Below are 24,364 nucleotides of genomic sequence, written 5' to 3'. Positions count from 1 at the left end.
GAATGCACTACAAAGACAAGATATTTGATGTTCAAACTCATAAACTTTATTTTTTTTTGCAAATGATTAACTTAGAAGTTCATGGCTGCAACACGTGCCAAAGTAGTTGGGAAAGGGCATGTTCACCACTGTGTTACATGGCCTTTCCTTTTAACAATACCCAGTAAATGTTTGGGAACTGAGGAGACCAATTTTTGAAGCTTCTCAGGTGGAATTCTTTCCCATTCTTGCTTGATGTACAGCTTAAGTTGTTCAACAGTTCGGGGGTCTCCGTTGTGGTAATTTAGGCTTCAAAATGCGCCACACATTTTCAATAGGAGACAGGTCTGGACTACAGGCAGGCCAGTCTAGTAACTGCACTCTTTTACTATGAAGCCACTTTGATGTAACACGTGGCTTGGCATTGTCTTGCTGAAATAAGCAGGGGCGTCCATGGTATCGTTGCTTGGATGGCAACATATGTTGCTCCAAAACCTGTATATACCTTTCAGCATTAATGGTGCCTTCACAGATGTGTAAGTTACCCATGTCTTGGGCACTAATACACCCCCATACCATCACACATGCTGGCTTTTCAACTTTGCGCCTATAACAATCCGGATGGTTCTTTTCCTCTTTGGTCCGGTGGACACGACGTCCACAGTTTCCAAAAACAATTTGAAATGTGGACTCGTCAGACCACAGAACACTTTTCCACTTTGTATCAGTCCATCTTAGATGAGCTCAGGCCCAGCGAAGCCGACGGCGTTTCTGGTTGTTGTTGATAAACGGTTTTCGCCTTGCATAGGAGAGTTTTAACTTGCACTAACAGATGTAGCGACCAACTGTAGTTACTGACAGTGGGTTTCTGAAGTGTTCCTGAGCCCATGTGGTGATATCCTTTACACACTGATGTCGCTTGTTGATGCAGTACATCCTGAGGGATCGAATTTCACGGGCTTAGCTGCTTATGTGCAGTGATTTCTCCAGATTCTCTGAACCCTTTGATGATATTACGGACCGTAGATAGTGAAATCCCTAAATTCCTTGCAATAGCTGGTTGAGAAAGGTTTTTCTTAAACTGTTCACGCATTTGTTGACAAAGTGGTGACCCTTGTCCCATCCTTGTTTGTGAATGACTGAGCATTTCATGGAATCTACTTTTATACCCAATCATGGCACCCACCTATTCTCAATTTGCCTGTTCACCTGTGGGATGTTCCAAATAAGTGTTTGATGAGCATTCCTCAACTTTATCAGTATTTATTGCCACCTTTCCCAACTTCTTTGTCACGTGTTGCTGGCATCAAATTCTAAAGTTAATGATTATTTGCAAAAAAAAAATGTCTATCAGTTTGAACATCAAATATGTTGTCTTTGTAGCATATTCAACTGAATATGGGTTGAAAATAATTTGCAAATCATTGTATTCCGTTTATATTTACATCTAACACAATTTCCCAACTTATATGGAAACGGGGTTTGTATAAAAAGTGCAACATTAAACAGTTTCAAGTCAACTCAGCCTCAGATTAACTCCCCCCCACCCCTGTTACACCCCTAATAGAAGAAGAAAATTGTCCAAAATGTCAATGTAAACGTGTGCACTTATTGAAGGTGGAATGACAGCCATCTCCTCAGTGCGATTACTGACATGCAGCCCCATATCATCGATGACGGTGGAAATGTGCATGCTTTCTTCATAAATGTCATTGAATTGGCACCAAACAAAAGGCATCATCACTTTGCCCATTGCAGATTTGCGATTCATTATTGAATATGACTTTCACCCAGTCTTCCATAGTCCACAATTACTTTTCCTTAGCCCAGTGCCTCTCAAATATTCTCTGTAACGAGTGCTACATACACTTCATCATATTCTGGTACGGCGAAAAAAAAGCATTGCACTGCGCCTCCCCAGGGGGGCCACCGCACTAATTGAGAAGGACTGCCTTAGTGCATTGGAACCTTATTTTTTATGTTTAAGTGTTAATGATGGCGTACGTTTAGCTTTTTTGTATTTAAATCCCATTTCCTTTAGGTGCTTTCTTACAGTTCGGTCACTGATGGTGACTCCAGTTTCCACACATTTGTTCTTCATTTGTTTTGTTGTACAATTTCTGTCTTGACTCTTTTAATGTTTTTCTCGGTCCCACTAGTATGCTTGCCTTTTATAAACATCCTATGTTGTTTGTACAATCCAACTGGTGCAACAGCTCTCCAAGGTGAACACTCCTAAATATTAACTAAGTGTTAGCGATATTGTTATGATAAGCGCTAACGCAGACAAATTACTTTAGCGGCGTCGAAAACACAGAAAGGTAACCACTGTGGCTAATGCCGCACAGTATTGACATAATGAGCTGCTGCATCGCCTCTGATATGGTATACGATACTTTTATATTATCAATCATGCCTCTCACTTTTATAGTAGAAGGTTGTGGCCATAAACCGAAAAAGTGGTCAACTTGGACATTCAACTTAAACCCGGAGATGGCGATAATGGTGAGATGTCTACAAAGACACGATAAGACGGTCGTTTGTGCACACTTTTTTTTAGTTTTGTTTTTTACAAACGGAAGGAATATGATTAATTCTTTATCTCAGTACAAATATGTGAATATCAGAATGAACTCCGTATCCATATGAACTCAACATCCCAGTGAAATCAGACATTGTACAGTAAGTGATCGTTTTATCATGCTCGTAGTTTGTAATTCTTGTTAAGTACTTAGCAATACTGCTGCATGATGCTTCGTGTTTCACTAAAGCTGGATCTGTTTAGCAGACTGCTTCTCAAATATAAGGTTTGGATCATCATTTGTCCCAAAGTAGTCATTGTTGAAGTAGTGTTGTTGTTATAGTTGAAGGAAAAAGCAAACGTTGTGATGCATCTGTTAAATTAATACGCTACCGAAGGCTTAAAATGAGCAAAATAAGTAAATATTACATGTTGTTGTGAATGTGCACGTTACTACATTACGTACTAACATACTAACAGCGTGTATATAAAACGTTGATGGAGGTGTTTGGATGTTTTTTTTACAGCCCTTTATAGGCGTTATATTGCCAATTCTGATTACTTCCATTGTTAGCTGACTTTTGCTAGTGTTTATTCAAGAGTTAGGATGCATTAACAAAAAAAATCAAAAAAACATGTGTTCTTGTCTTACATACAGATTGTGAATGATAGCCAAAATCACCCTTTCATCTGATGCAGGTTTTAGCTTGGGAAATGAAAACTTACAGGCTGATTCTATAATTTTCTTCCCCTCAGAATTGAGCAATTCAAATGTTCACTCTTTTTTGATCCAAAAATTAAACTGTTATTGACTACCACAATTTATATTATTGATTTTGTTTAGTGTTTCTTAAAGACAGAACGTTGCCATTCAAAATGACTATTATCTGCTTTTTTCTACAAAATGTAACAAGTGAATGAACATCCTCCAAGTCTGGTGATTCCATATTTATTTTCCTGGGGTTGTAATGTCTCATCCCTTGTGTTCACTATTCCGACGCGTCACATCATAGCTTCAGTGTATGAGTTTGTCATGGCTCCAACCACCGCAAAGTCTGGCTCAAAATGTTCCCCAACTTGCATTAAGTGGCCACCTTACTAACCAACTACATTATTGGGGGGACCACTTTTTTTTTTATTTTTTAGAAAACTAGGGACTTCATTGTGTATGTAACATATGTATACATACAGTCATGGTCAAAAGTTTACATAAACTTGTCATGGCTGTCTTGAGTTTCCAATAATTTCTACAACTCCTATTTTTTTGTGATAGAGTGATTGGAGCACATACTTGTTGGTCACAAAAAACATTCATGAAGTTTGGTTCTTTTATGAATTTATTATGGGTCTACTGAAAATGTGACAAAGGTAAGACCTTCTCGAGGAAAGTTCTGTGGTCAGATGAAACAAAAATTGAGCTGTTTGGCATTGGCGTTGCTAGGCCTATTTTATTTTATTTTTTATTCTTAAGCCCCCCCTAAATAATTTGGTGTTAAAAAAAAAAATTTTTTTTTTTTTTTACAAATACATGCCGACATATTCATTATAAAGTGGCCCGAATATGAGTTTAAATAAATAATCATATAACCTGTCATTATTCACTCAGTTTCCCCTCACTTCATAGCGTAAGGTAGAGAGCCCCTTTAGTGCGTCAGTATCCAATCCATTCCACTTGTTCATATAGAAAATGCCGACATCACTCAAAATCCAGTCCGCATTTTCTCTGCGACCTTGCTTGCGGTCCTGCAAGTGTACGAAGCACATTAGCACACAGCACTGCAGAACAAGAACGTGAACGGATGCAAAATGGATATAAGAAACTTTTTCAAGAAAGTAAGTATTCATCACTGCTTGTATTACAATGTATTAGCTCCACTTTACACCAGGTCTGTCTTTGACAAAAAGTTACATTCCCACTCTAAAACAATGCTGCTACTTAGTTAGCTAGTTAGCCTGAAATGCATCATGAAGGTCCTGGTTATTTATAAAGTTAAATGTGCACTCTTTTTTACCATTTGCTATCTTTGGGGTTACTTCCTTCTGGAGCATCAGCTGTGTTTCTCACTTTACACATGGAGGAGAACAGGAGCTGAGCTCATTCACGTATGACTATCATCAGTAGAAAATAATAATAATCACTCCACAACCCCTATTGACCTGTAGGAGTCAGGGCAGAGGAGCACATAAAGTGAGAGGGGAGAGGCCTCTACTGGAAAGGTGAGTAGGAGAATAATGATACATATAAATAAATATTAAAACAATTTTTTTTTTTAAATGACTTATCGATAAGCCATTTGTTTTATTTATTTCTGGGTGGATCATGTTGACTATTGGTCCTCCTAATTGTCAATCATTCTGGTGATGTTACGTAAGGACATATATATATATATATATATATATATATATATATATATATATATATATATATATATATATATATATATATATATATATATATATATATATATATATATATATATATATATATATATATATATATATATATATATATATATATATATATAACGCCCTCAGCTCTTTGACAGCTTTGGCTCTTTTTCAGATCAGCAGACGGACTCCAAGTCTTTCTTATTTACAGTATATATAAACGTTTCTCATTTCTATTCAGACTTCCATATATATTTAATTTCCTTAACGACTTGCCATTATATATATATATATATATATATATATATATATATATATATATATATATATATATATATATATATATATATATATATAAATATATTATATATAAGCCAAATTATCCCGATCCAGATATTACTTGAATTCAAGTAATTAAGTAATATTTCCAGGAATTTACAACCATTTTAGTCACATATGTGCCCAAAATGTAATCTGTGCAACTTCAAAATATTTGGGAACAAACAATTATTGTTTTGTGAGCGAAAGTCGTGGCATTAGCCTCTATGTTTTGAATGAATAACATAGAGGCTAATGCCATGACTTTCATTGTGTTTCAGTGTATCTTGAAGGATCATGCAAGTAATTGTTTGTTGATGCTGTAAACAAAATGTCACTGTGCAAACCCATGTTTGTTGTTGTACCGAACACAGATTGAAAATAAACCGACTGAAATAATAATAATAACAATGAATAATTTCTAAGTCTTTGTTAGCCGTTTGTGAGGTTTTGTGCTCGTGCGCTACGTTCGCTCACATCCTGTGCATCTCCTGGGGGCTAAGCCCCCCCTGTCCTTAAAAGCTGTTTGGTCACAATACCCAGCAATATGTTTGGAGGAGAAAAGGTGAGGCCTTTAATCCCAGGAACGCCATACCTACCGTCAAGCATAGTGGTGGTAGTATTATGCTCTGGGCCTGTTTTGCTGCCAATGGAACTGGTGCTTTACAGAGACTGAATGGGACAATGAAAAGGGAGGATTACTCCCAAATTCTTCAGGACAACCTAAAATCATCAGCCCGGAGGTTGGGTCTTGGGTGCAGTTGGGTGTTCCAACAGGAAAATGACCCCAAAAACATGTCAAAAGTGGTAAAGGGATGGCTAAATCAGGCTAGAATTAAGGTTTTAGAATGGCTTTCCCAAAGTCCTGACATAAACGTGTGGACAATGCTGAAGAAACAAGTCCATGTCAGAAAACCAACACATTTAGCTGAACTGCACCAATTTTGTCAAGAGGAGTGGTCAAAAATTCAACCAGAAGCTTTCCAGAAGCTTGTGTATGGCTACCAAAAGCGCCTTATTGCAGTGAAACTTGCCAAGGGACATGTAACCAAATATTAACATTAGAGATGTCCGATAAATGCGTTAAAATGTAATATCGGAAATTATCGGTATTGTTTTTTTATTATCGGTATGTTTTTTTTTTTTTTTTTATTAAATCAATATAAAAAACACAAGATACACTTACAATTAGTGCACCAACCCAAAAGACCTTCCTCCCCCATTTACACTTATTCACACAAAAGGGTTGTTTCTTTCTGTTATTAATATTCTGGTTCCTACATTATATATCAATATATATCGATACAGTCTGCAAGGGATACAGTCCGTAAGCACACATGATTGTGCGTGCTGCTGGTCCACTAATAGTACTAACCTTTAACAGTTAATTTGACTCATTTTCATTAATTACTAGTTTCAATGTAACTGTTTTTATATTGTTTTACTTTCTTTTTTTATTCAAGAAAATGTTTTTAATGTATTTATCTTATTTTATTTTATAATTTTTTTTTAAAAGCACCTTATCTTCACCATACCTGGTTGTCCAAATTAGCATAATAATGTGTTAATATCCACGACTGTATATATCGGTTGATATCAGTATCGGTTGATATCGGTATCGGTAATTAAAGAGTTGGACAATATCGGAATATCGGATATCAGCAAAAAGCCATTATCGGACATCCCTAATTAACATTGCTGTATGTATACTTTTGACCCAGCAGATTTAGTCACATTTTCAGTAGACCCATAATAAATTCATAAAAGAACCAAACTTCATGAATGTTTTTTGTGACCAACAAGTATGTGCTCCAATCAATCTATCACAAAAAAATAAGAGTTGTACAAATTATTGGAAACTGAAGACAGCCATGACATTATGTTCTTTACAAGTGTATGTAAACTTTTGACCACAACTGTATGTATAAATATGTTATATACACAATGAAGTCCCTAGTTTTCTAAAAAAAAAGTGGTCCCCCCAATAATGTAGTTGGTTAGTCCTGTCCTAATGTGTCTAGAAGCCAAACCACAATGCTGTCCGTACCTGTCGTTCTGGAAGCTCTGGTCCCCGAGAAGAAGGTCTCGGAAGCGGAAGCGACGTGGCAACGGTGGCACTTCGCTCTCCATTTGCTCCATCTTCAACCTGGAAATGTCCAAGATCACCCCGCTGGTGCTGCTCATGGTGTGGCGCGGTCCCTTACACAAGCTGGATGGAAGTAAAGGGTTTAAAAAGTGAACCGAGAACACAAAAGAGAGCGGTCACAACCAGCCGTATGCATGAATAAGGGGTCAATGGGACACATAAAACCGGGACGAGAATTCCATAGCAAGTGACGACCATAAAACAAATGGGTTGTTCAAGGGTACATCGGCAGTGTTAAGTACAACATCCTTACAGAAGGTAGAATATATTAGGAGACAAAAGCTTACTTTTTTTCTCCTTTCAGTCATTTTTTGTTGATATGGCCATCATTTTTTTTTTTTTTTGTAAGAGGGTTATTTTCTTTACATTTTTATATCTTAATGTCCAATTCTTTTAAGTCTTATTTTAATGTCAGTTATTTGACAATACCCCAATCATACTTGCCAACCTTGAGACCTCCGATTTCGGGAGGAGGGGGGTTGGGGCGTGGTCGGGGGTGGGGCGGGGCGTGGTTGGGGGTGTGGTTAAGAGGGGAGGAGTGTATTGACAGCTAGAATTCACCAAGTCAAGTATTTCATACATATACAGTATATATATATATATATATATATATATATATTGTGTGTGAGTGCTCGCGCACGGGGTGCGTGTGATGCGTCAGTGCGTTAGATATGTGGCAGAAGTGCTTGTAGTTAGTGCATGCTGCATGCTGCCCCTGCTTGCTACTTTCTGCTTACAGCTATCGCCGCCAGCTAGCCCCTGGGTGGGTGAAAAGAGGAGCCGAGTGCGTAAGCCTCCTCCTGCTGGTACACAGCCTTTCCACCACCAAGACCCCTACAGTGCCTCCTCGCGGCCACACACGGTAACTGGGACCTTGCGGTCTCAGGCTAAACTGTAGGGGATCTCGGAGCAGCAGTGGGCCCCAGAGGCGAGGTGTGCAGGCCCACCGGTGTGTGGACACGCCCTGGCATCCGCCAACCACTGCCCCATCTATGGGTCAAATAGTCGTCATTCCCCCTGCCCCCCCCACCCGCTGCCTTGTGGTACCTTTGGGAGAAGGAAAGGCTATGGGAGTAAACCCAGACAGAAAATCAGGAGTGGAGCCCCTGAGGCGGCTGGGTGTCATTGCTGACCCCCTGCCGGCAGCTCCTGCAGCCAAGCCGATGCCAGATGTATTGCCTTGCTTTCCTCTGGGCCACATCGTCACGGCCGAGAGGGGGATCTTGATGTCTGGGCAACCCAAGATCTCCATACTTTCTGCCCAGGCTTGCGCCACGGAGAGGTCACTCCAGCCTCCCCCCTAAAGGGAGGAAACAACACGGAAGCTGGCAGTCTTAAGTTCCACCCGATTGGCGCCAGCTTCGACGGTGGGAGGAATCATTGAGAATGAACTCCCCCAGGCGCAACCCATCGTCACTACTGACGGACGGATGCCTATGATGATGATGATATATATATATATATATATATATATATATATATATATATATATATATATATCCATCCATCCATCTTCTTCCGCTTATCTGAGGTCGGGTCGCGGGGGCAGCAGCCTAAGCAGGGAAGCCCAGACTTCCCTCTACATCCTGAAAATATGCAAACAAAACTGTGTTTAGATAATTGATACTTCAAACTTGCATAAATAAATATTAAGGAATATAACATAATTTGGCTTCTGAGAGTTTCAAAATGTAATGAATAAAATGCTAAAGTTGTTGATAAACAAGCAATTATTTTAATAATTAAATATGGTCATTTTAAATGAATTATTATGATAATTTAAAATCAATTATTTCAAATATATTTATTTTAATGTATAATTCTATGGCTGGATGTAATAAGGAGTCAGGAAAAAATACAAATAAAAATACAATTAATTTTGATGTTTTTAGCAAAATATAGTAAACATGTATTTAGTTGTTTTTTTTTGTAAATAAATAAATATATTTATTTTTAGGTAAGATAAACATAATAATACAATTTATCTCTAGTCTGGATGATTTAGTTCTTGTCACCCTGTGGTCCTCCCGTCATGAAAAAAGGCTGTCCTCACTCAGGTCCGCATGGAGCTGGAGGGGGCGTGGCTTCCAGCTCCGGCTTTTGTCCCGGGAGGTTTTCGGGAGAGGCGCTGAATTTCGGGAGTCTCTCGGAAAATTCGGGAGGGTTGGCAAGTATGACCCCAATATTATTACAATGTTATTTGAATCCTTTCCCCCCTCAATTTGCTTTAGAGTACAGGGTAAGAGCGAAACAGTATTTCATTGCATATGGAAAATTGACAATAAATAATCTTTCAAGTATTGAATGTTTGCAGGACTTTAAGATAAATATGTGAACATCTAATGCAGGGGTAGGGAACCTAAGGCTCTTGAGCCAGACGTGGCTCTTTTGATGGACAGCATCTGGCTCTCAAGAAAAAATCTTAGCTGACATTGCTTAACACGATAAGTAATGAATAATTCCGCTGGTAATGTTTGAGGACCAGTCATAGACAATTTAGAGTGAAAAGCACATTTTATTTTCACTCGCATACAAAACATTCTAACTTCGATTGTTTCCCTGACGTCGAGACTCTCCTGAAGGACAGTGCAGCGAAGACACAAAAAACTCCCTTGTCTCTCATGGACACACACCTGTTGTTGTTGACTTTGGACTAGCGACTGCACAAACATCAAGGCCGCGGAACAGAGACACACTAGGGGCTTACACACACACATGCAACCACAAAAATATACGCCACACATACACACCCCACCCCCCCAACCAATGTTCCCTCTAATTGTTCATGTGTCTGAGCAAACACAAAAACTCCCTGAGCATTCAGTGGAGCACATGTGAGCAACATCACACATGGCAATACCAGCAGCACACCTGTCTCAAATCAATCTTTTATAATAACACTCAAATGAGGGGAGTCATTTTCATGAGATTATTTTCTAATATTAGTGATTTGGCCCACTTGTAATGGAAAATAAAAGAAAACTTGTTTTTCATAAGCTATGGATTAGTATTGTACAATATGTCTGGGTGGGGGTCCTGCTTTGGAAATCATTTGTACCCCTTTCAGAGATCACATTTAGTTCCCCTTAAACATCCTCATGTTGCACAATGAAATGTAAGCGTAGGATGAAGTGTGCATTCCTGTAACGTTCTCTAGTAACAGCATTCCATGATTTATATAAATGAATTAACATTAATAATAAATGACAGTAGAATAAGCACACGTATGACTGAGGAGTCAGTGTAATTTTGTGTGGTGTTTGAGTTGTCCGACTTTTTGTGTGGCCATAAACGCACCAGTGGCTTAGTGGTATGCGTGTTGGTGACAGATGACCAGTTGGTTTTGGCCTGGTTAGGGTTAGGGTTAGGGTTAAGTGATCGATATAATTCCTGGCCTGGAAGCATCTCGATAGACTACAATAATTGAATGGTGTTCAATTGAACGGTGTTGACGAACACCGTTAGGGCCGCTTGTTGTCACTGTCACTCAGAGTTGCATTGCAAAATTACACAGAATAAATGTGTTTATTTTGTTTAGAATTCAGATGGGATTTGATTTGGTGCACGGCATATATTTGCTGTGCGCAGAGGACACTTGAGCAGTGCGCAATTGCGCAGGCGCGCACCTTAGAGGGAACGTTGCCCCCAACCCAACGCCCTCGACGCAAATCCCATAGGGGTGATGAATGGATGGTCAGCGCCTGAGTGCTGCGGCCCACCATCATGACCTCGCACTCCCTTCCCTCTGTTGCTAGATATCTCGAGATGTACGTTGTAATATGTACATATATGTGCTTTGCTACGGAGGTTTTATCCCCACCAGGAGCCCAGTCTAGATTGTATTTTTTTTTACTCATCTTTCCCCAGCATTTTACCTTTTTCCCATCTTTTACGGGGCGCCTTGTGGCGACCAATCAGCGTTCCTGTTCTGTAACCCTGTACACTGTTTGTTTTGTCTAATCTTGAACGGGTTTGTGCTGAAAACAAAGTTTTGTTGTACTTGTGCAATGACAATAAAGACCTATCTATCTATATACCTATCTATCTAATCACAGTGTTAAAAATAACATTCTCATGTATTTTAATCCATCCATCCGTTTCCTACCGCACCTGTTCAAGAAGTCGCATTTATGGTAAGAAGTATTTTATTTACTATTGGTTAGCTTCTGAATAACAATGTTATTAAAAAATAATAAGTTCTAAAAATGTTGTTCTTACTTAAAAATGCACGCATTTAGTTTTATGCAGTGTTAAAAAATATTATATGGCTCACATGGAAATACATTTGAAAATATTTGGCTTTCTCAGCCAAAAAGGTTCCCGACCCCTGATCTAATGGAATGCTGACTTAGACAAATTGATGTGTTCAGATTTTTTTGATAATTGAAAAATTTCACATCCTGATTGGTTTCCATTTTTGCCATAGTGTCAAAGAGTACAGCAACATTACACTCGCACAGAGTTGACTAATCAAAAACTAAACTTGTGATGGCTGATGTCTACTACACATAAAAAAAAGACACAATTGCAAAAAAAAATGTCAATCATTACCGTGTCTTGCGGGCGCTCACGCTGCCATCGTCATTAATAAACGTTTGGTTTTCGTAGCACTCGCTGCACATCTTGCCCGGAGACCTGCGAGAAGTCGGCGGCGTTGAGTCCCCCCTGGCCGAGTCCTCTTCCCGGGTCAGTTGCATCGGAGGCACCTGGAGGAGAAGCTCTGAGGTCTCCTTCACCTCCTGACGTGCATCAAGGTGGGCTTCTATGGAGCACTTCTGTAAAGTGCAAACAGTTGCTTTGTGATTTTTAGTGGGAGGTAAAGTGGTCTCATGGTGCGAAGAAGGTTGCAGAATGATGGAAAAGAAAAGACATACCTCCGTTATAATAAAAAAAAAAAAAATACGACGACGAGCAACTCTGAATGAGAAGTTAGCATCACCTGCCGGAGAGAGGGAGGTACTGCAACCGTTCAGATTGAAATAAATCAGGGCAACCGTTAATATAATAAAACAACTACCATTTAGCTTAAAATAAACACCAGGATTTGCAACACACACTCAAAAAAAAAAAAGCAAACAAAACTGTTTCATGAGGAAAATAAGTTTGATTTAAAAACAAAAGTGTTTGGGTTTAAAAAAAAAGTGTTGTTTAGAAATCTGTTTTTTTTTCCGGTTTAAAACGTTTTGTTTGAACGTTCCACACCCATTATTTTTTGTTTACAAATATTTAAATTAATTGCATACAAGATACATGTGTTTCCGTACTATCAGTGCCAACTAGTGTTGTCCCGATACCAATATGTTGGTACCGGTACTAAAATTATTTTGATTATTTTCGGTACTTTTCTAAATAAAGGGGACCACAAAGAAATTGTATTATTGGCTTTACTTTAACAAAACATCTTACAGTACATTAAACATATGTTTCTTATTGCAAGTTTGTCCTTAAATAAAATAGTGAACATACAAGACAACTTGTCTTTTAGTAAAAAAGTAAACAAACAAAGGCTCCTAATTTAGCTGATGACGTATGCAGTAAACATATTGTGTCATTTATCATTCTTGTCAAAATTATTAAGAACAAGTGGTAGAAAATTAATTATTAATCTACTTGTTCATCCATCCATTTCCTACCGCTTGTCCCTTTCGTGTTCATTTACTGTTAATCTGCTTACTTTCTCTTTTAACATGTTCTATCTACACTTCTGTTAAAATGTAATAATCACTTATTCTTCTGTTGTTTGATACTTTACATTAGTTTTGGATGATACCACAAATTTGGGTATATCCGATACCAAGTTGTTACAGGATCATACATTGGTCATATTCAAAGTCCTCATCTGTCCAGGGACATATTTCCTGAGTTTATAAACATAATATAAATAAAACAAAAACAAAAGATGATGTGATGCCAAAAAATATAGACGTAATTATAGTAGTATCGACTAGATACGCTACTGTACTTGGTATAATTTCAGGGGATATCAGGTTAGATCCACCCATGGCGTTTGTTTACATTTTGGGTGGGTGGCGGACCGGTACTTTTCAGAGGCGGTATAGTATTGAATATGATTCATTAGTATTGCGGTACTATACTAATACTTGTATACAGTACAACCCTAGTGCCAACTAATTATTTCAAACATAATTACATTTTTCTGCAAAACCATTAAAAGGCAAAGTAAGCGAAAAATAAATAAATGACAGAGGGAATGCCATCCCCGTAAATGCCCAAAGCCGTAGCCAGTTATTGTTTTTGCATTCTCACTTCGCGATCTCTCAAGTCATACCCAATTACTGATTTTAAGTAGAGCATGTACAGTTGATACAGAAAGTATTCAGACCCCTTTAAATGTTTCATTGCAGTCATTTGCTAAAAATCACAAAGTTCATATTATTTCTCATTATTGTACACTCAGCACCTCATCTTGACAGAAAAAATAAAAATGTAAAATTTTTGGCATATGTATTTAAAAAAAAAAGAAAAACATATATATCACATGGTCATAAGTATTCAGCCCCTTTGCTGTGACACTTATATTTAACTCACATGCTCTCCATTTTGTCATGGCTTGGCACACCACGCCGTTCCTTATTTTGAGTTTCTTGGTGATTTTCTGGGTATAGTTTTAGTTCCTCTCTTGCGCTCTTATTTTGTGGTTTTTCACTTCCTGTTTTCCCCTGTCCTGCAGCAACTTTACACCTGCCTTCGAGCACTTTCCCCCTCACCTGTTTTCTGTTTGTAATTAGCACTATTGAAGTTGAGTTTGCGACACCATTGGTTTGTCAGGACATTATTCATGATTCACTGGTGACTTTTGAGGATTATTTTTCCGATATTTCCCTCCTTAAAAAGTCTCCAATATTGTGCTGACCAACTTTGCAGTGTCCTCCAACATATAATTCAAATGTCACTGAACTGTAACCAGATTCCTGGCATTTGGAAATATTCTACTGTGATCCCCATCCCAAAAACATGTAAATCTAAACAACTTAGTGATTTAAGACCAGATGCATTAACGTCATTAATCATGAAAATCTTTGAAAAACATTATTACAGGCCTGGTCATGTCTCCTATAGAGGGACTTGATCCATTACAATTTGCCTATCAAGCAGGGAGAGGTGTAGATGATGCCAAGCTTTTTATACTCAACATCCTCTACAAACACATAGAGAAGCCACAAGCCCATGCCAGTCTCTTATTTTCCGATTTCTCTTCAGCATTTAATACAATTCAGCCACATCCCTTAATAGAGAGGCTTGTGTCTGAACTTGAATTGTCTCACCAGCTCGTGTTATGGATTTTAGACTTTTTAACTGGCAAAGAGTCTCTGTAAACGGCTGTCTCTCTGAGGTAAGGATATGTCCGTGGCTTTCACCCTTACTTTTTATTATGTATACTGATGAATGCAGGAGGACAGCGATCTGATTAAATTCTCTGATGATACGGCACTGCTGTCCCTCCTCTATGGTTCACAATCAAAGCATGAGAGCGCACTCACTGATTTTATCTCCTGGTGTGACTATAACTTTAATAGTACCTAAAACCAAATTATTTATTGATTTCAGACGTAATAAGGACATTTTTATGTTATACATAACAAAAAAGTTGACGTTGTATAATCATATAAATACTTGAAGACCTTTTTTTGACGACCAGCTCAAGTTTGATGTGAACACAGACTGTATAGTGAAGCGAGCACAACAGACAATTCATTTTCTCAGGAAGCTAAATTATTTCTGTCAGGCCCGTTTTCATCAAACATTTGAGAGTCTCATGCGTTTTTCTTTTATTTGTTACCGTCTCTCAGTCAAAGATCGAAACAGCCTGACTAGTATTGTTAAGTCTTGCTCTAAGATTACCGGAGTAAAACTACGAGAATTAAACTTCTTATGCAACCAGCAAATCCTACGAAAAGCAAAGAGCATTTTCGCCTCCCTGAGCCATGTCCTTGCGGGTGATTCTCTCTATTGCCTTCAGGGCGACGTTATGCCCTTCCATTGTGTAAAACATATCGCTTTTCCAAATCATTCGTCCCCTCTGCACTCAGACTCTTAAACTTTAAACATTTTCAGAGTGCTGTGTTGTTGTACTATTTATGTATTTTGACTATTTATTTATTGTGGGCCATGTGTAAGCGTCGCAAACTTTGAGGGATCAATAACGTTGTTTAATTTGAAGCTGAGCTCGAGTACGCACATACTTTGTGGACACTGTCTTCTCCACATTCCTAGGAAGTGTCTTTGCTGTGTTCCAGCATTATGCTTTGTTTCCCTCAGTCTGTCCTTTCAGAGCACTTCCCTGTTGCTCTCGCTTTTTGTTCAGTTTGTTTAATCAATAAGTCCCCTTTTTACTGCACACTGCCACGTCGTTCGTCTGCATTTTAAAATCACTACAACCTCCGGTGTTTTCCACAAAGCATCGCACGACACATTTCTTCAGCCACGCTTCCGTCAGTCCACCCCAGGGCAGCGGTGGCTACAAAAGTAGCTTACCACCACCAGGTGTGAATGAATGATGGGTTCTCACTTCTTTGTAAAGCACTTTGAGATTCTATAAAAAAAACTATATCAATCTAATCCATTATTATTATTATTATATAAGACCTTACAGCTCATAGGGCATGTCAGAGCAAATAAGAATCATGGGGTCAAAGGAACTGCCCAAGGAGCTCGGAGACAGGATTGTGGCATGGCAGAGATCTGGCCAAGGTTACAAAATAATTTCTGCAGCACTCAAAGTTCTAATAGGACAATGGCCTCCATAATCCTTAAATGGAATAAGTTTGGGACGACCAAAACGCTTCGTAGACCTGGCCATCCAGCCAAACTAAGCAATCGTGGTAGAAGAGCCAAAAGATCACTGTGGCTGAGCTCCAGAGATGCAGTAGGGAGATGGGAGAATGTTCCTCAATGTCACCTATCACTGCCGTCTTACACTATTCAGGGCTTTATGGCAGAGTGGCTTGACGGAAGCTTCTCCTCAGTGCAAGTCATATGAAAGCCTGCATAGTTTGCCAAAAAACACATGGAGGACTCCCAGACTATGAGAAATAGGATTATCTGGTCTGATGGGACCCAAGATTTAAATTCTAAGCATTATGTGTGAGGGGGAAAAAAAGGCACTACTCCATCACCTGCCCAATTCAATTCCAACAGTGAAACATTGTGGTGGCAGCATCCTGCTATGGGGGTGTTTTTCAGCTGCAGAGACAGGACGACTGGTGGCAATTGAAGGAAAAGATGAATGTGGCCAAGTACAAAGACATCCTGGAAGAAAACTTCTTCTGGAGTGCTCAAGAGCACTAACTGGGCCGAAGGTTCACCTTCCAACAAGACAATGACACTAAGCACACAGCTAAAATAACGAGAGTGGCCTCGGAATAACTTTGTGACCAGTTTTGACTGGCCCAGCCAGAGCCCTTACCTAAACTCTATTGAGCATCTCTGGAGATACCTGAAAATGGCTGTCTACCAATCTTCACCATCCAACCTGACAGAACTGTAGAGTATCTGCAAGGAAGAATGGCAGAGGATCCCCAAATCCAGGTGTGAAAAACTTGTTGCCTCATTCTCAAGAAGACTCATGGATGTACTGTAGCTCAAAAGGATGCTTCTAATCAATACTGAGCAAAGGGTCTGAATACTTATGACCGTGATATTTCAGTTTTTCTTTTTACATACAAATACATTGCAAAAATGTCTACATTTCTCTTTCTTTTCTTTTAAGATGGGGTGCTGAGTGTACAATAAAGAGAATTAAAAACTTTTTTTGATTTTAGCAAATGGCTGCACTGAAACATTAAAGGGGTTTGAATACTTTCCGTGTCAACTGATTTGTTACCTGTAGTTTTGTACATTGACTAAATATGTTGACTCATTTTTAAAATGTTATCAATTAAAATGTTTTAGTACAATTGATTGACAGTACTGAATATATTTATATATTCATTTTATAAATTTTCATAATGCCAAACATACGTAGTGCATTTAATGAATTTTGCATGACTGATTAATTTAGCACTTTAGACAGAGAACTGAGAACCCACTAATTATACACTCTACATTAACAATTTATTTTTCTGTTGACTGGTTAGTGCCTGTGGCAAATATGTTCTTAACTCCTTGTCCAGGGCCACAAAAAAAACCTGTAAATTTTGTCTGAAAGTTCAAAGAGGCTGCTGTCTAACTCAGGGGTTGCAACCAAGCCACATTTTTATTTTACAGTTTGGAACATGCGTTAAATAACTCACTTCCATAAACTGGTGAGACAGCACCTTTTGTCAACTACCAATGCAAGGTTTTGACAACCACAATGCATCCCACTAGGCATTTCCCAGTCAACTGTTGACTTTTGTGACAAATGTCATCATTTCCCCCCAAAAAATGCACCATGTTCTGTTTCTGTTAAGTTGTTCCACTTGTGTGCCACCTACTGGGACGTCGGCTACAAAGGAGTTTGCTGCCATCTTAGGGAAGCAGACGTCGTGAGCCTTTATGTCTCAGTCGGTGATGTGTGGATATCATCAGTCACTGGCTGAGGTAACAACAGCGGTTCTTGAGGCGGTGGGATTGTGCTAACTGAGGTTTCGGATGTGCTTGCGAGAGAACCGGCTGCTTCTGCCGCCCTATTCGCAGCAGCCTTGCTCTCCATCTCCTCCATTCGCCGCTGCACGAGCCGGGGCATCAGCTGCACGTAGGTGGCCATCAGGCGGTGGTTCGAGCGGATCAGCTTCCCTGCACAGCTGTCCACACAGCGCTCCTATAGCAGAAGTCTCTGTTATAAATGGGGCATTCTACCAAATTAAAGCAAAGAGCGGTCCCTTAACCAAAAAAGAAAAGGGTTTATTTAATAAGACACTTAAGTATTCAAACTTGCATTTTACTTACTTTATATTATGATTTGTTTCAACCCAAGGCATTAATTGGAATAATAATAAGAGATAAATACAAAATCATCTTTTATAGAGTACTTTATATTGAGAAGTAGCTGTGCCCCAACATAACCCCTACATTTCAATTTATAAAAGTACTGCTTAAAACATTGTTTGGATTTGTTTCAATTGTATAATTTAAAAGATCTTTATGATTAAGTTTAAACAGAGGTTGAAAGAGGGATTCATTGTAGGTTTCATTTTTAAATAAAAAGACTGCACACAAAAAATCATGTCCCTAGTTTGTCACTACTGAAACACGAGTTTTAGAGGCATTGCTGATTCTAAATTTAGGCCACACTCCTACATTTTTGACCAGGAAGTGACATTACATGTATCCGCCTCATTGTTGCTTAGGAAATAGTTTCTAAATAAATGTGTTCCAAAGTTTAGAAATAAGTGTGTATGTCTAAAAACTGTTACCGTATTTTCCGCACTATAAGGCGCACCTAAAAACCACAAATTTTCTCAAAAGCTAACAGTGCGCCTTATAACCCGGTGCGCTTTATTACGATTAATTTTCATAAAGTTTCGATCTCGCAACTTCGGTAAACAGCCGCCATCTTTTTTCCCGGTAGAACAGGAAGCGCTTCTTCTTCTACGCAAGCAACCGCCAAGGAAAGCACCCGCCCCCATAGAACAGGAAGCGCTTCACCCGCCCCCATAGAACAGGAAGCGCTTCACCCGCCCCCGGAAGAAGAAGAAAAAACGCGCGGATATCACCGTACGTTTCATTTCCTGTTTACATCTGTAAAGACCACAAAATGGCTCCTACTAAACGATCCGGTTCATAAAAAGACGCAATCTCTCCATCCGCACACGGATTACTACCGTATTTCACAGCAACTGAACCGCACTGTGGAACGGGAGCACGTACGGTGAATATTCGCTCCACAGGGAATGAGAAGTCATCCTTCACTGTGGTTCTAGCTTGCCATGCTAACTTCCACTCATGGTGATATTCAAAAGGAAGACCTTGCCAAAAGAGACCTTTCCAGCCGGCGTCATCATAAAAGCTAACTCGAAGGGATGGATGGATGAAGAAAAGATGAGCGAGTGGTTAAGGGAAGTTTACGCGAAGAGGCCGGGTGGCTTTTTTCACACAGCTCCGAAGGCGAACACACCTTCACTAAGACGGGCAGACAGCCTCGGACGACATACGCCAACATTTGCCAGTGGATCGTAAATGCTTGGGCAGATATTTCGGTCACAACTGTGGTCCGAGCTTTCCGGAAGGCAGGATTCACAGAACAACAGCGACACTGACTCCCGATGACTTCTACGAGACGGAACCGGCCATTTTGGATACCACGCTTGCACAACTTTTCAATTCGGACACCGAAGACGAAGAATTCGAAGGATTTACGAATGAAGAATAACTTCAGAAGGTGAGCGCTATGTTTATTTTGTGTGTTGTGACATTAACGTTCGAGCAACATTATGTTACTATTGCTCTACACCATTTTGAATTTTACTATGTTTGTGATTGCACATTTGCGTACATTTTGGGACAGAGTTGTTAGAACGCTGGTTTTCAATATATTATTAAAGTTTGACTGAACTATCTGACTGTTTTTTTGACATTCACTTTAGCGCAGCGTTTTTTTGACATTCACTTTAGCGCAGCGTAGGCGCGGCTTATAGTCCGGGGCGGCTTATTGGTGGACAAAATTATGAAATATGTAATTCATAGAAGGTGCGGCTAATAATCCGGTGCGCCTTATAGTGCGGAAAATACGGTACTACCGAACACATATTCTCTTCCGTTATGTAAACGTTTTCAGCTTTTATGCAACATATTGTGTTTTTATGCGTGTTCAACTCTTCAAAGATGTGTTTGCTAGCCATATGCTTGCCAGCATTATTCAGTTATGGTCAAAATTAGCAAGAATTCTAACACCCAAAATATATGTTCATTAATAAATATGATGGTGACATGATCATTTTGGTAGTGACAAAATTAAATAGTAAGTAGTTTAGTCCTACAATTTTGAAATAATGTGTTCTTGAAGTCTTAAAATTAGTTATTTTCAAAAATCATTGTTTCAATAATCGATTTAAAGCAAATAAGCATGTTTTTAATGTACTGCTGGTCCATCCATCCATCTAGCTGTACTTGTGGAGTTCAGAGAGAAAGAATCGACGTGCCAAAACCAAATAAAAAAATGTGGAAAAGAAAGGTTGAGAGAATACAGAGACAGAGTAAAGGCTGACCCAGTTATCACCAAGAATATTAAAAAAAGGAATATGAAAGAAATAGGAAAAGAAACTAAGAAGGAAAGTTTGAAGTCATCAATGATTTATCGGCCAGGGAGCAAAGGAAGGCTAACCCTAGACCTGCCTATCCTAGCTGCACTCTAGTGGAAGGCAAGGTACACCCTGGACAAGTCACCACCTCTGCCCGGCCAAAACAGATAGACAAGATTCACACTCACATTCAGACACTAGAGTCAATTTAGTGTTGCTAATCAGCCTATCACCAGGTGCATGTCTATGGAAGTGGGAGTGGCCTATCCCCAGTTGTATGTTTTTGGAGGTGGGAGGAATCCAGAGTACCTGGAGAGAACTCACACAGTTGCAAACATGCAAACTCCACACAGCAAGACCCAGAGCTCAAGAATGGAACCTAGGACCTTTTCTCTGCAAAGCACAAGCGCCAACCACTGCCCCACCATGCTACCACTGAATACTGAACCCGCGTGGGTACTTATTTTCAACTGATATAAACAGTTTTCTCAAAAAAAAAATAAAAACAATTTATTGACTACAAAACATTAGTGTTTGCAATATTTCCAACATTCAGCAGGTATATTGCGTTATCAACTAAAATAGTATGATACTGATTGGTTAAGTGTATGTTCAATTTCATAAATCATTAACTCTGAAATCAATCTGATCAGTGTTATGCATTTTAAAAATAAATATTGTATGTCGATTTTGAAGAATTTTATATATTGAAGTAAGAACTAGGGGTTAGTGCATGTGCCTCACAATACAAAAGTCCCGAGTAGTCCTGAGTTCAATCCCGGGCTCGGGATCTTTCTGTGTGGAGTTTGCATGTTCTCCCCGTGACTGCGCGGCTTCCCTCCGGGTACTCCGGCTTCCTCCCACCTCCAAAAACATGCACCTGAGGATAGGTTGATTGGTACCACTAAATTGGCCCTAGTGTGTGAATGTGAGTGTGAATGTTGTCTGTTTATCTGTGTTGGCCCTGTGATGAGGTGGAGACTGGTCCAGGGTGTACCCCGCCTCCCGCCCGAATGCAGCTGAGATAGGCTCCAGCACCCCCCGCGATCCCAAAAGGGACAAGCGGTAGAAAATGGATGAAGGGATGGATGAAGTAAGAACATTTGTTGAATTAATTCTTATGGATTTTATCATAAAAAACCTCAGTAATTATTTGTAAAATCATCTTTACACAATGTAAGTAATCATGATTTTAACAAAGTAACATCTTTTATATTCATATTTGAAGGCTATGATCCGGTAGTGACAAATTTGGGGAGATGACAAACATTTCCAAATAATCTGAAAATACAAGTTAACAGAATTGTGTACTTCAGATATTGTAATATATATAAATATACACACACATATACATACATACATATATATATATATATATATATATATATATATATATATATATATATATATATATATATATATATATATATATATATATATGTGTGTGTGTATATTTATATATATTACAATATCTGATATATATATACACACATATATATATATATATATATATTAGGGCTGCAACTAACGATTACTTTGATAATCGATTAATCTGTCGATTATTACTTCGATTAATCGATTAATAATCGGATAAAAGAGACAAACTACATTTCTATCCTTTCCAGTATTTTATTGAAAGAAAGAAAAAAACAGCATACTGGCACCATACTTATTTTGGTTATTGTTTCTCAGCTGTTTGTACATGTTGTAGTTTATAAATAAAGGTTTATGGAAAAAAATATATATAATAATAATAATAATAAACAATTGCCTCTGAGCATGCGCATATTATAGATCCAACGAATCGATGACTAAATTAATCGCCAATTATTTTTTATAATCGATTTTAATCGATTTAATTGATTAGTTGTTGCAGCCCTAATATATATATGTACACACACAACGTTTGAAAATACAACTTAAAAAATGTTAAAATATTTCCAGCCTCTCTTTGAACCAATTCTGTAGGATGGCCCATATTGATGATATATTTATCAATGTGACAATAAATGATACTGCGAGGCATTGCTCTGTGTGTATTAAATAGGCCAGAAATGGCATGGAGAACCAGTGTCCTTGCCTCGTCCATGGTGAGGTTCCTGTAGTTAAAGTTGCTGGTGCATCTCTGGAAGCAGATCTCAGTCATGCGGTTGTAAACCAGAAGAAAATCCCGCAGCTACAAAACAGCATTTACATCATTATAAGCAGCTTATACACACCGCAAAGAGACGTTGCGTTGGATTCCACAAAAATAACCATGTAGAATATTGACTTACGTTTCTCAGTTGTTGGTCTTGATCCATCGTCTGACGTATAGGAGTTAGCTTGTTAGATCAATTCTAATTCCGGCATAAGCGTTTCGCTAACTCCGCAAAATCAGCACTTTTTCCCACTGTAAAGTTAAGTAAAACATATGACTCCTATGAGTTATTCACATTTCAAACCTCATTCAAACAAGACATAAATAGTGCAAAGGACGGCATGACATTCGTGTGTGGCGCCGCGTTTCTGAATATCAAAACTTCCGTGTTCTTCTTCTTCGACAGTATTTTAGGTAGACTGTGTGACAGAAGTGCGCGGTTCTCCTTCTACAGGCTGTGAAGCGCAACTACTGTCCGTATTGTAAGGTACAGTTTTTAACCCTTCCATCCGTTTTCTACCGCTTGTCCCTTTCGGGGTCGCAGGGGGGTGCTGGAGCCTATCTCAGCTGCACACGGGCGGAAGGCGGTGTACACCCTGGACAAGTCGCCACCTCATCACAGGGCCAACACAGATAGTCAAACATTCACACATCAGGGCCAATTTAGTGTTGCCAATCAACCTATCCCCAGGTGCATACCCAAATGTGTAAAATCAACTATCCATCCATCCATTTTTCTACTGCTTGTCCCTTTCGGGGTCGCGGGAGTGCTGCAGCCTATCTAGCTGCATTTGGGCGGAAGGCGGTGTACACCCTGGACAAGTCGCCAACTCACCAAAGACAATCAAAATGAATGTTAAATTTGCTGCACTTTAGGAGCCGTTCAAAAGACTGGCTTATTTGTGTTTTTCAGTTTTTTGTCTTTATCAAGGAAACAATCACTGATAGCAGTTAGAAAAGATGTGGACGACAATAATTTAAACATACACCAGTATTACTTTAATGGTGGGAATTACTCTGAAATATTAACACATTTTGGGTTTTTATTGTTAACTTTCCATTAGGGGGTGCCATATCTCTGTGCTTTGACAGTGACGTCAGTATTTTGAATTTACCACCCATCTTCGTCCGCTTATCAGAGGTCGGGTTGCGGGGGCAGCAGCCTAAGCAGAGAAGCTCAGACTTCCCTCGCCATTTCGTCCAGCTAGTCCAGGGGGATCCCAAGGCATTCCCAGGCCAGCTGGGAGATATAGTCTCTCCAACGTGTCCTGGGTCTTCCCCAAGGCTTTCTTCCGGTTGGACGTGGTATCCGGGGTACATTTTGACCAGATGCAAACCACCTCATCTGGCTCCTTCCAATGCGCAGGAACAGCGGCTTTACTCTGAGCTCCTCCCGAAAACAGAGCTTCTCACTCTTTTCTAAGGAAGAGCCCCAACACCCGACGGAGGAAACTAATTTTGGCCGCTTGTACTCAGGATCTTGTCCTTTCGGTCATAACCCAAAGCTCATGACCATAGGTGAGGATAGGGACATAGATTGACCGGTAAATTGAGAGCTTTGCCTTTCGGCTCAGCCCCTTCTTCACCACGACAGACCGATGAAAGGTCCTTATCACTGCATGCACCTGTCGATCTCACGATGCACTCTTTCCTCAATCGTGAACAAGACCCCCAAGGTACTTGAACTCCTC

General features: G+C 39.3%; 2 protein-coding genes across 3 annotated transcripts in view; both read right to left on the bottom strand.

Moving 5' to 3' along the window:
- The window catches only part of LOC133574788 (potassium channel subfamily T member 1-like), a 69,691-nt gene extending 57,642 nt beyond the window's left edge, over positions 1-12,049 (bottom strand). The window contains exons 1-2 of one of the 2 annotated variants that reach the window (XM_061927071.1): positions 11,904-12,049; positions 7,254-7,415 (exon numbers count right to left, since the gene is read on the bottom strand). In XM_061927071.1, coding sequence (XP_061783055.1) covers positions 7,254-7,415; positions 11,904-12,049 — 308 coding nt within the window. The remainder of the gene's footprint in view (positions 1-7,253; positions 7,416-11,903) is intronic. The other variant, XM_061927072.2, reaches the window with a different exon arrangement.
- A 5,493-nt stretch (positions 12,050-17,542) lies between these two features.
- Positions 17,543-23,116, bottom strand: timm10b (translocase of inner mitochondrial membrane 10 homolog B (yeast)). The gene is made up of 3 exons (XM_061927122.2): positions 22,810-23,116; positions 22,614-22,709; positions 17,543-18,114 (listed from the first exon to the last, which is right to left on the bottom strand). The coding sequence occupies exons 1-3, from the start codon at positions 22,834-22,836 to the stop codon at positions 17,848-17,850; spliced, it is 390 nt and encodes a 129-aa protein (XP_061783106.1). The 5' UTR covers positions 22,837-23,116; the 3' UTR covers positions 17,543-17,847.
- Between the last annotated feature and the right edge of the window lie 1,248 nt (positions 23,117-24,364).

The sequence above is a fragment of the Nerophis lumbriciformis genome, linkage group LG32, assembly GCF_033978685.3.
Source record: "Nerophis lumbriciformis linkage group LG32, RoL_Nlum_v2.1, whole genome shotgun sequence".
Taxonomy (NCBI): Eukaryota; Metazoa; Chordata; class Actinopteri; order Syngnathiformes; family Syngnathidae; genus Nerophis; species Nerophis lumbriciformis.
This window is presented reverse-complemented; position numbering and strand designations above follow the sequence as displayed.